Here is a 12,440-nt window from a genome sequence, read left to right on the forward strand (position 1 = left end):
TTAAAATTGTTGTAAGTATTTGTGTTTGTTTCTTGTTGTGTATTTGAGAATTATATAAATAATTATTATTGTCTCTATTAATAGTGTTTCGGGCTTATGAGCAATCAGTGTTACGCCCCGGCATATTTCACCTTAGCTCGAGGTGTGACAGATTGGTATCAGAGCCAAGGCTATAAGATATGTGGTTAAACATAACGACCTAGCATAGTCATGCTTTAGAGTCCCAATATGTGATATGTGTTACTTGGGTCCCAATATGTGATATGTGTTACTTGTTGGTGCCCTACTTATTTGATGTTCATTTGCTTGAATATATATTTGATTATTTATTTATTTAATATTATTTTACGTACACATAATACACACTACTCCAAGACATGTCTTATTCTCAAAATTTCATTTTAAAACCCTAGTCCATTTTGAGAAATTCCTTAGGCATTCTCACATTTTCGATTTTTCACTCCCTTCACCTTGAGGTGGGTTCCGTATAACATTAACAAGTATGTAGAAAAGGGAAGGAGGCAACACTTTCGATTCAAAGTTCATATTTTTTCACACCTTCCATCTTTTTCACAAAGATATATACTTTAGAGATGTCAAATGAACTTATCAAGGTTAAAGGACAAGATTTGCAACTAGCCCCCAACATATAAAAGGTAATTTGTAAGATATCCTAAAAGTTTTGATAGTTGACTATGTATGGAGACAACTAAACAAGATACATATGTATAGATGGAGACAATATACAAAAGTAGTACATGCTCTCACTACATCACAAAATAAGCCCCATGAACAAAAGAAACAAGGGCCATCAATATTTAGCCGACCGTATTTGATTTCCACTATGCACCACATGAGTCATTTGTTGCATCACAGGAGCCAACTCCGACACACTCCAAACTTTAATAGATTTGTCCAAACTCCCACTATAAACCTTCCATCTCCTCGCGGTGGTCGACTCCATCTCCTTGACCACCGCCAGACACTTCACCGGCCCAGAGTGGCCGGTGAGTACCGACATACACGTGTGCATAACACCCTCCCTTTTCCACACGCATATCATTTTATCCGCGGATCCACTAAACACCAAACTACCCGCAGCCGAAAGACACAGAACCGCTAACTTGTGCCCGTTTAGGGCACCGCCGTGAGCCAGCTGGTTTTCTCTCTCCCAAAAATTCACTATCCCATCCGACGTCCCACAGTACACGAACGACCCGTCTTTCGACACTGCCAATGCGGTTACCGCACTTTCTTGATTTAATAACGTCTTCACGTAGATATGTTTTATCGATTTCTTGCCGTTACCTTCACTTTTCCATACCTTCACAGACCCGTCTGCGGATCCCGTGAACACAAACCCTTCAACGGTTGAGATGACCGAGTTCACCGCATCATCATGAGCCTTTACGGATTCGACACATTTCGAGGTAGACATTTTCCACACTTTAAATGTCCTGTCCCATGAACCAGAATAAAGCAAACCAACTTCTTGGTCCAAACTAAGACACGAAATCACATCACTATGTTTAATCCAAACCGCGGTGTGTTTACGCTGAGGCTTCATTGAACAGTTAAAGATGCCAAAGGCGGACGGGAACGTGCCTATCCGATGGTAGTGGTTCGGGTGCTTGGTACTTGCTTTCCACACCCGAACCCTACCATCATGATGCCCGGTGAAAATCTTTTCACCGGATATAATAATGGCCTTCACTAATCGGCTATTGGATTTGAAGGCCGAAAACTCGGTCATGTCTTTCCAGACACGAATGTTCTTGCTGTCGGATCCCGTGTAAAGGAGGTCACCCGAGGCTGCAGGGGAATAAATATGCCCTTCTTCTCTTACCAACGAGCCAACTAGCCCGTTCTTGGGATCACTCGAGTCACCACCGTCCATGCTGCCCATGGACCATGGCGTACCCGGGTTCCAGGGGGACTTCATCATCGGGGAGCCCTGCGGTTCGTTAGCAGAGAAGTCGCTATGACAGTCGCTGAGTTCTTCATCTGTTTCAGAAAAGCGGAACGAAAAGTCTGGATCGGAAAGCGTTCTTGTTGACTCTCTCATTGTTTATGAATCAAGGGTACAATGGAGATTGGAAACAATGAGAAAAATGGAAGAAAAGTAAACATTATTTTTAGAATATGGATCAAGGGATATGATGACATGGAAAGATGTTTAGAAAATAAAACATCATCAAACTTTGGGTGAATAAGAGAGAATTATGGGGATCCTTTCTTTGATCAAATATGTAATGAATATAGAAATTTAATTTTGCTTACATTTTGATTAATAATTGAAGAAGATCATGATATTTACAATTGTTTACACATCGAATAATTTGAATTTTACAATTTTTTTCGAACGGTAAACTTTTATAAGCAACCAATAAACACCGAAAACCCGGAGAGAAGCTATGAATTTTACAATTGATACAATTATATTTTGGGATGTTAATTATGGTACATCAATAGGATAGAGGTACCGTAATAGATTAGTAATGAAAGAGCTGAAATGGTGAGGATACCAACTAGGAACACCCTTGTTCCGCGGAAGGTGCATATCGCTCTAGATACTTGTCTGTTGTGTAATGATCTTGTTGTGTTACAGATCATTTATTCTTAGATTGTACGTGGTGTTGTAGCAATAATTTGGCCTTTCCTGAGTAATTGGTGTAAGATTCCTCCGGCATATGCATTCTTTATAAAAGACCTTTTCACCATGCACAGTCATCTTCAACTTGGAAAAACAAAAGCAAAGGCGGTTCATGTGATGATTTTAACATGTTTGTGTTTAGAATGGAAATATTGGTGTCGTTTTGTGTTGTTATTGGTGATTTTAGATGCTATGTTTTGGTGTTTGCAATATTTAGGGACTTGCTAGCCTGTGTTTTTCCAATGAAATTGGCAGTTCAAATAGAAAAAAAGTTACATCTAGTTCCATAAACTTATATTTAAAGAAAATCTAGTAATCACTAAACCCTAAACTTCCCCAAATGGCCATTCGGCTAAATTTTAAAATAATCACTAACCATTTCTGTGAGTAGTTTCGATGAAAGAAGATCATAGCTTCATGCGAATTAAATCACGTTTTAAGACACATTGTTATAGGAAATTATGTGGCACCGAACAAATGATGCCATGTACTCATCACATTCACGTTTTTAGCACTTTTTGGCGAAAGTACATGACCAAGAACGGAAGCAATCAAACGATTTAAGTCTCACGATTTCTGGGGACTTTCAGGGAAAAATTAATACACGGCCAATGATAGTTCTCATGGTTTCAGCCAAACCATAAGACTTGCACTTAATCACTAAGTGTGTGTGCTTTTATAGAGAAACCGTTATTATAATATACTGTTGTTTACAAAATATGCAATGAAATGGTGTCACTTGCAAAATAAAAATCTGTATACTGGTACCAAGATGTTGAAAAAAGCATCACTCCTAATAGTGATAGTTCAAGTCTCATAATTACCGTTTAAATAAAATAAAATTTAGAAGTAGAAATATAGAGAATGTGTGAGTTGAACATTACACTTGTTTGCAACTCATGCATTTATTAAAACCAAGCTTAAAGCAAATAAAATAATAGATAACTATCTACAGTCATAATCAACTAGTCATAAAAGTTTATAGCTTCAAAAAGATAATAAACCATAATCTATAGAAGTGCCCCATCACCCAAACCGTCAAAGGGGCAAAGTCTTGCAAACTTGACACACATAGGATGATTGTCAATCCACTTGGGAATTAGTTTAGTTCCATGTAGGTGTGTCACACACTTAATTAGAGTGGTGGTAGTACTAATCGCCAAACGACGATCAATTTCTATTCTTTACTAACTCACCATTTACCGCATGCCTTTGTAAAATTATATAAAGTTAAATGGGTAATAAAAAGGTTTGGTGATCAAATATTGATATCATGATGTGTCACATCACTTTTGCAATTGCTTTTCAAGATACTTTTACTTTTTGTGTGATCTAATCACCAAACCACTTGACGATCGGTTTTAGTTTTTTTAAAATTCGGCAAAGGCACATGATAAACAATGAGTTGGCAAAGAATACAAGCTGATCGTCAAGTGGTTTGACGATCGGTACTTCGTCACTGACCGCAAAACGGATCGAACCCTATGTGTGTCAAGTTTGCAAGGTTTTGCCCATTATGATGTTTTGGTTGATTGGGTACCCAATAATTAAAAAAAACTTCTAATCTATCTCCACAGCCTTATCTACACCCTTGGATTGATAAGGCGCTATGTTAATCGGTGTTCCCAAATTACGCAATATCTCATTATCAATGAAGTCATACCTGCATTCAACTTTGTGATCAGAATCCGAAATCTAAACATTAAAGTCAAATGAATCAAGAGAATATGTACTCACAGATTCTTGCAGGCGGTATCCATAACAATAGTAAGTGTCATGATGTTCGTTTTCATATCCTTAAATTGATCTTCAGGGTATTCATCAAACGGTTTCGCAAGAAAAAGTGAGAGTTTCTCAACCTGACTCTCCACCTGCTGCAGCTGCACTTCAAATAAGCTCTGTTTAATGGCCCGGTCTTCTTTTGTCATTTTTTCACTCAGAAAAACATCACCGAACATATAATAAGCGAACGGGTAGGAATATGCAATAATCCGTCTAGATAGAACAAGCCTGTCAGCTCCATTTTTCACCCAACTATAATCCACAACATTCTTATCGCGATCTTCCATAGTCGATATCTTTGACTGTAACTCCTCCTTCAGAGAGGTTTCAGCCTTCAAAGAGTCTTTATGAACTTTGAAACGATCAAGATGGTGCATATAACGCAAACTATCAGATTTTTCGCGTTCTATTTTAGCCATACGATCTACTTTACATGTGTGACCATCTATACTCGTCCAAGTGTGTTGATAACCGGTTGCTCCACCACATAACCAACTACATATTCACAGAAAATAGCTAGTCATTATATGATATTCAATACATAAATATTAAAATCTTATACTCAAATAAGATAATAAAAAAGGATAACATAAGAAATCATGACATCTTTTAAACCCTTGTAACTTGATTTAAAGAATACACGAAAATGTGAGCATATTTTTAAAAATAACTTACTACATTCAACATTTAAAACAAAATTGTGATAATCACATAATCAGTTCTTCGGGAAGATCCTCACCAAAATCCTTGACGACATATACATACGACAAGATTGCACCCTCCATTCTTTTCAACTGCTTTATGACATTTGGGACAATTTTTTGTATTGACCCTCATCCAGTCATTACCACTCTTGTTCTTTTGGGTCCAAAGCTCCAACATTTTACACATACAGGGAGAATGTGCTTCTGCAGAACAACTAAAGCAAAACTGAACACCACACGCGCATTCAACCTCACAATATTCGTCATCGTCGATACGAATGGCATATCCACAATGTGGAACACTAGGACACCATTTTACCCTTTTATTATCTTCAATATATGATTCTAGAATGTACCGATCAAACTTCTTAGCGAGATCAGGGTCCTTTTGACTCACAGAGGTTCTGATTTTACCTTCATCACAAACTACATTGCATTTGTGAGCCATGCAACTGATGCGCCTACTTTGACCCTCGTTTATCTTCACCAGAAAGTGTTCCGTCCAACCTTAAATAAATAAAGGAAACAATGTAAAAACAGTGTTAAATTCTTGTTTTCATACATTTGACTTAAAATTCTGTTTTTTTTTAATTTGGAAAATTGGAGTTTATTAATCCAAAACTATTACACATTGACTTAGGGTGTGTTTGTTTGGGTCTGAATGGACCCATTCAGAGGTGAAGGTCTGACTCGGTAAGGGATAAGCATGTTTGGTTCGTGAATATAGAACATCTGAATGGCTCAGCCACCTCTTAATCGCTCAGTCTCAAAATCATCGCTGAACCATTCAGTTTACACATATACCCTTCTTCACCTCCCCACCATCTCCTCTCCGTCTCCTCTTCTTCACCATAAATCTTCAACACCTCTCCCTCCTCCGCACTGTCTACCGCCACCGCCACCGGACCCAAACACCAATTTTATTCTGCTCCATCGATTCTATCCTCATCCCTAAGCAGGTTCAATCTCTATTTCTGATTCAACTGATTATTTCATTCTCAGTCGATTTCTGTTTAATTGATTTATATTGAATCGATTTATATTTAATTGATTCAGATCCAATCTGTGACTTCATTCGGAATTGTTTTTACTTTCTTTGATTTTGGAAGTTTAGTATCTCTAGAAATTTGATTTCTCTTATGTCTATTGACAAAGGCTTTCTTGTGGTAATTGAAACTATTTAACAACTTGTTAATTAGCTTGCTTGATGAGTACACTCTATTGACAAAGGCTTTCTTGTGACCTGACTTTCATAATGTTTGGCGATGGTTCATGTTTCTTGTGACCTGACTTTCTTGTGACCTAATTTGCATAGTGATTTGCTCTGATTCGGTTCATTGCGTGACATTAAGTTGATATGTTTTGGCACCAGTTCAGATTTGTATTGGAATGCAATCTTTTGTTTATTCATTTACCTAGCATAAACATTATCTTTTGCGGTTGATTAGGATTGTGGTTTGGTTGTCTACAATGGCTTCCTTTTTTTTGTGGTTTTGGTCACAAGTCCTTCATCATCGTTTCACCATGAATCTTACTTGGTTTTAAGTTTTTTTCCGTTTGCTCATAGTATGTTCGGGCATATGATTGGGTGTTGGTTGTATGCCATTTATGCTCGCAATCTGTTCGATGAAATGCCTATGTCGTTCTTTTCTTTGTGCACCAATGACAAGAGCTTCTAATGTAGAATGAGTTGCTTATTGGCGTGGCTTGATGGCCCAGTTTTATTTCAGTATTCCTTTTATTTGTTTCGGATTTTAGTTATCTATATTAATGACTTTTATTATGTTGATTAAAGTCTTCTTTAATTGTTGTGTGTACATGCATAATGCTAGATTTTGTTAAAGTATATGTGGTAAATTAAACCACAATCATCCTATTTTTAGTATGCCCTGATAGATTATGAGATAAAAACTCATAATGGCGTATATAATACGCCTTGATGGTCAAAATGGTGTATCTCACAGCAAAGTAATAGAAGTGTTTGGAACCAACGCACCCTACGCGCATATATATATATATGCATATATATATATATATATATACATATATATATATATATATATATATAAAAGTGGACCGGACTGGAACCTTATAAGGCTGAAACTCATACCCGTAAACCGGACTGTCCGCTAAGTATACCCAGAACCGTTTGGTAAGAAAAATAGAGACATTGACCCGTTTAAGTTAAAATACATGGATGGGGTTCATGGGTTTTGCGGGACGGTTTCACAGGTCAAACCCATTTCATGCACACTCTACATTTTCATATATCTTTTAAGCTTCATTTATTAATTTAAATGTGTTTTGTTAGGCAAATTCTACGGTTTAGGTGAAGACGTCCAGGTTGCAAGAATGAAGACATCGGTTCAGGTTGCAAGAATGAAGACATCGTTTTAGGTTGCAAGAATGAAGACGTTGGTTCTGTTATTGTATATAATTTTCATGTTTAAACATATATATTTGTGGTACATTGAATTTTTTTGTTTATATATTTAAAACTTTTTTGCAAACTCTCAGAATGATTAAGAGACATTGACACATTTTTGTTTATATATATATATTTGCATATATTGGGTTTCAATGAAAATGGGGAAAAAAAATCTGCTAGTTCATTCTTGCACGAAATAGTTCAAGGGGGTAAATTGGTCATTCTGCACACTCATTCAGAGGTCCTACCAAACAACACTTATTAGTTCGGCACTTACTGGTTCAGAGTCACTTAATCATTCAGACCTCTTTCCGATTCAGCACTTAATGGTTCAGCATTTGCCAAACAGCCCCTTATAGCAATCCATACTGGCAATCCCAACGCAACAAAAAGGCATGTGAGTCTGCTCCCAACTTTCAATTATGTTGTTAAAACAACATACAACCTAGGGTAAAAATCAGTCAATTTTTCATTAGAGCAAACGAAATTACTTTTCTATTAGGCTAGGATTGCTCAAAGTTTGGATTATTTAAATCCAATTTAGCAATTGTTTTTAACCTTCAAAAGGTGGTGCAGTGGCAAACACCCCATTCCTCAATAAGTGGAGGCCACTTGTCTAGCACAAACTAAGATTTATCTGATCCCGTTGAATACCAGGACTCTGAAAATTAAAATAAAACGTTTAAATAAAATTTGTTTTTTACTTACAGTTATTGCAAAAACAATGGCCACAATCCATTGTGGTCATCTTGTAGGCAGGAACTTCCTCCATGCATACTTCACAGGTTGTTACAAAAGATCTTGGTAACGAAGAATTATCACGATTATCATGTACCGTCACACATGCTTCTTCATATAGCCGATCTTGCCTCTTGCTCACGAGCACTTCCGAGACTTTATCAACATCCCACCTATAATGTATAAGCAGAGTTCTTGCATGCTTCTCTTTTAAAGATAGCAACTCCATTACTTTTTGTAGATCTTCTCTCTGCACAAGGAAATAACATAATCTTAGAATCCACCCCTTATTATTAAAGACAAATCTTATCATTAACTAATGCCGGTTCCGACCACCCTAACAGGCCCAAAAAAAATTTTAAAAATTATATATATATATATATATATATATATATATATATATATATATATATATATATATATATATATATATTTTAAAAGAACATGTATTCTTAATGTTTAAACCAAATTACCCGATTCATTTAAGCCCGTTTTTGTAAAGAAAATGCAAAACCCAATTATAACCCAACAAGCCCATTTAAAAATTTAATTGTTTAAAACCAATAAAAAAACCCAATTTTTTTCTCATCTTCAGCCCAAAATTTTTTATCGATTCCCGGGAACGGCCGTGTCACTAATCACCATGTGCAGCTAATAATAATAATAATAATAATAATAATAATAATAATAATAATAATGTTATAAAGAACAGGGCTCACCTGTGCTGCCTGTAAACATTCTTTTGTGATAACCTATGATTTAAGGTAAGAATAAAATGTCAGATTAATATTCAAATCAAGAAACAGAGGATCAGATCATAATCATTAATCAATCTTGGTCCATAATGTTAAAAAATTATAAAAATTAAAAAACAGAGATGATCAAATAGTATTCAAGTTCATACTGTTTCAATCAATTTTAAAAACTGGGATTATTTTATTTTAATAATATGATCAATACCCATGAATGATCTTAGTTTCATTTGAACAAAAAAACATAATTAAAAACAAACCCTAAACCTTAAAAAAAAACAAAATTTACGTTTATTAATTAAAAATGATTGCATCAATTAATTAATTACCTTACAAGAGGAAGCAGTGGAGCTTCGTGAATCAGCCTCGGAGACTTCAACAACGTCGCCGTCACCGTCTTCGTAGTCGTAATCGTAATAATCGCTACTATCGGAATCCATTTAGTGTTGTTTGTTGTATAATAAATATAATGATGATCTGCAATAATAATAATAAGAGTTTATAGATGGTATATAGGGTATTAAGTTACAATTACGTACCCTCTATATATATCTAATTAATGCAATTATATTATTTGTAGCATAATTGGGTAATAGGGTTGATAAATACGTTAAGCAAGTCTCGTGGGCTGTCTATGACTATATGAGAAAGTTACAACAAATAATGAAAAGTTTATTCAATAACCAACAAATATGAGAACGTTAATTTTTTTAACGACCGGCAAGTAAAGTCTGACTATATAGATTTAACCCGTGACAAAAGACGATCACATATGCTCATGATCTCAGACAATACTAGGTAGCCCAAGCTCATCATTTTCTGTGATAGAGAAAGCCAGTTGCCCGAATGCTTACTGCAGGTCTATGGTTGGATTGAGTTTAAGTTCAAATATTCACTATCAATCTATTGAGTTTGATTCGTAGGGGTCCATGAGACTAAACAACTCTACTATTTATTTCAATATAATAACATTTAATTTATATAATCTATCTATTCTAATAAAGTAAAATAATTATAAACACGTGTCAGTTTGTGGTTAATTTTCACAATTTTTCCCTCCAAAACTAATAATGTCATAAATCAATAATTATTCATTTTCCTTTTACACTTATTTTATATTATTTATTCACTTTTCTTTAAGCTCTATTTATATTATATCTATATAATTTTATAAAAATTAATATTTACATATTATACTACTTGGTGAAATCCAAAAATTAACAACAAACCATGTTTATTGAAAAAAATATAATTTTAAATGTTATCATTAACATATTACACTATGTATATTGTTGAATATTGTAAATAAGAAAACAAAAAACAACTCTAATATGTTTTCAATTTACGAAGTATTTTTTTTAATCATTAAATTAAAAATATATGAATAAAAGTTGATCCATTTTTTAAAAATATCCATTTATCTGTTGGTTTTTTTGTACATTGTCATATAAATTTATAAATTATAAATATATGATTTAAATCTATATATTTATTTTTTCGCTTAATTTAGTAAACTATATATATGTGTTACATCGTAAGGTTAATATATACCAAACACTTTCAAATATAATAAAGTTTATCATATTTAGTTTCGTGGGTTTTGTTTTATCAAGGATTTCTTCGGGATTTTTGGAACTTAAATTTGATCGTTACGGGTTAAATGTTGGTAAATAGATCGTTTAAAACAAATTAACTACATTTGGATCAAATTTGTTACGGGTAAAAAATGTATAATCTGAATATTTTTAAATTTTAAAAATGCAAATAAATTTATAAAACAAATGAAAGTTAGAATTTTAAATGTGATTGGGTTTCAAATTTGTTTTTAAGGACATTTTGGAAATAGTCAAAAGATTCGGGATTTTGCACATTGAGTATTTTTCCCATGAATATTAAAATTTAGGAAAAAATGACAAACACCTTCAACATTCCACCTCCAGGCCTATTAATGCTTCTAACTAAGAAACATTTGTGTCAGCGTTGACTTTCCTTGAATAGTGATTAAAATGTTGTTTGTAAAGCATGTCGTACAAAACTATGTTCACTTGAAGCAAAACATTCACAAAATTGAACGGGTTAACATGTTATTCTTTTGTCATTTGGCAAAGTCGGGAAGCCCCTCAAACTTATCAAAATATCTTTCATTGTGCAGCTCAAAACTATTATTATATGAGAAGTACTCTTCTAAATTGGTTTATAATCAACTTCTTTCAATTATACCTATATGAGAGAATACATTTTCAGTAGATGGAGTGTTCTTGAGTATGTTTTTTGCACGTATATTATTTTTTTATTAAGTTCATTTTATTTCTGGAAAAAATCATTTTGTGATATAAATAAAATCAATATATGTATAATGATACAAGCAAAGATGTAATACATTTTTCTATACATATTATGTATTTCTTTATTTGTAACTTTATTATTTAGATCATCCCGTGTATTACACGGGCTCTAAATCTAGTAAAATATATAGTAATGTAAATATTGTATATATATTATGATATAAAAATAACAAAGTATTATACACACAAAATGTCACACCCCAACCTACGGCGGGACATGCCGGGGCGAGACATTGATTGTATCATAGCTCAGAATATACTAAGTAAAATACACGTGTCAATATCTAAATTATTCATTCATATAACAATTTCAAAAGCACAAACATCGTCTTAACAATAACGTTACAAATCGATAATAAATAATTTAAAACAAGAAAACGTGTTCTTCAATCATCAAGCAACCTAAGGTCTCATCTACTTCTAATACTTGATTCATCCAATAAAGCTACATGCGCCATACGTGAAAATATATATTTTTTCAACATAAAGCTAAGCAAGTAAACCACGATTTTGAGTATATATAATAATAAAATGACAATTCCGCGCGATAATTGAAAATCACTACAACTAGTATAACAATAAATAAAAGTTGTCTTTTCAACCAAATTGTAATGATAACGGTTTAATTTGACGGCGTATGATCATACTATTGAGGATGAGGATACCAACCAACATAAAGTAAACACATAGTCACATTTGCACATATCAACTAATCGAGCAATTTCAATTACGCATATAGTGGAATCGTAGTGAAAACAATAATTTAATTGTGAACGCATAACGCCCCCCAAAATTGTAAAGTGGTAAAAAGGGGGATGTGAATTTACTTACCTTATAGGGTAGGATAAACAAGGACGAGATAATAAAGAAAAGGATAGGATGGAAAACGGTCAAGCTCCTCGAGGGTTGCCGACAATTATTCCTAGGCGTTAATGATAAAGTGAGTTAAATATGGTCATAACGAAAGGTTAAGTTTTATGACGGGTTTTGATGTGGTTAAAACAATATTGAAAGCTACATTATTGTTAGATATAAAGG

At 34.0% G+C, this 12,440-nt stretch overlaps 1 protein-coding gene and 1 pseudogene across 1 annotated transcript; both read right to left on the reverse strand.

Moving 5' to 3' along the window:
• Window positions 1-808: 808 nt before the first annotated feature.
• On the reverse strand, window positions 809-2,065 carry LOC143577258 (protein JINGUBANG pseudogene; annotated as a pseudogene).
• A 1,502-nt stretch (window positions 2,066-3,567) lies between these two features.
• On the reverse strand, window positions 3,568-8,599 carry LOC143577259 (putative E3 ubiquitin-protein ligase ARI2). The gene is made up of 4 exons (XM_077061136.1): window positions 8,276-8,599; window positions 5,175-5,646; window positions 4,391-4,930; window positions 3,568-4,316 (listed from the first exon to the last, which is right to left on the reverse strand). Exons 1-4 carry the CDS (start codon window positions 8,532-8,534, stop codon window positions 4,214-4,216), a joined length of 1,374 nt encoding a protein of 457 aa, XP_076917251.1. The 5' UTR covers window positions 8,535-8,599; the 3' UTR covers window positions 3,568-4,213.
• Window positions 8,600-12,440: the final 3,841 nt, after the last annotated feature.

Source organism: Bidens hawaiensis, unplaced genomic scaffold (assembly GCF_021521415.1).
Source record: "Bidens hawaiensis isolate Kalapana, Puna unplaced genomic scaffold, B.hawaiensis_p1.1 tig00028497_1, whole genome shotgun sequence".
NCBI classification, from domain to species: Eukaryota; Viridiplantae; Streptophyta; class Magnoliopsida; order Asterales; family Asteraceae; genus Bidens; species Bidens hawaiensis.

Excerpts from the sequence above, each read along its gene's own strand:
- LOC143577259 (XM_077061136.1), bottom strand. The coding sequence starts at position 8,534 with ATGGAGTTGCTATCTTTAAAAGAGAAGCATGCAAGAACTCTGCTTATA. Across the intron at positions 5,647-8,275 it reads CCATTGTTTTTGCAATAACT|GTTGGACGGAACACTTTCTG; the intron begins GTAAGTAAAAAA and ends TATTTATTTAAG. Across the intron at positions 4,931-5,174 it reads ATATGTCGTCAAGGATTTTG|TTGGTTATGTGGTGGAGCAA; the intron begins GTGAGGATCTTC and ends GTGAATATGTAG.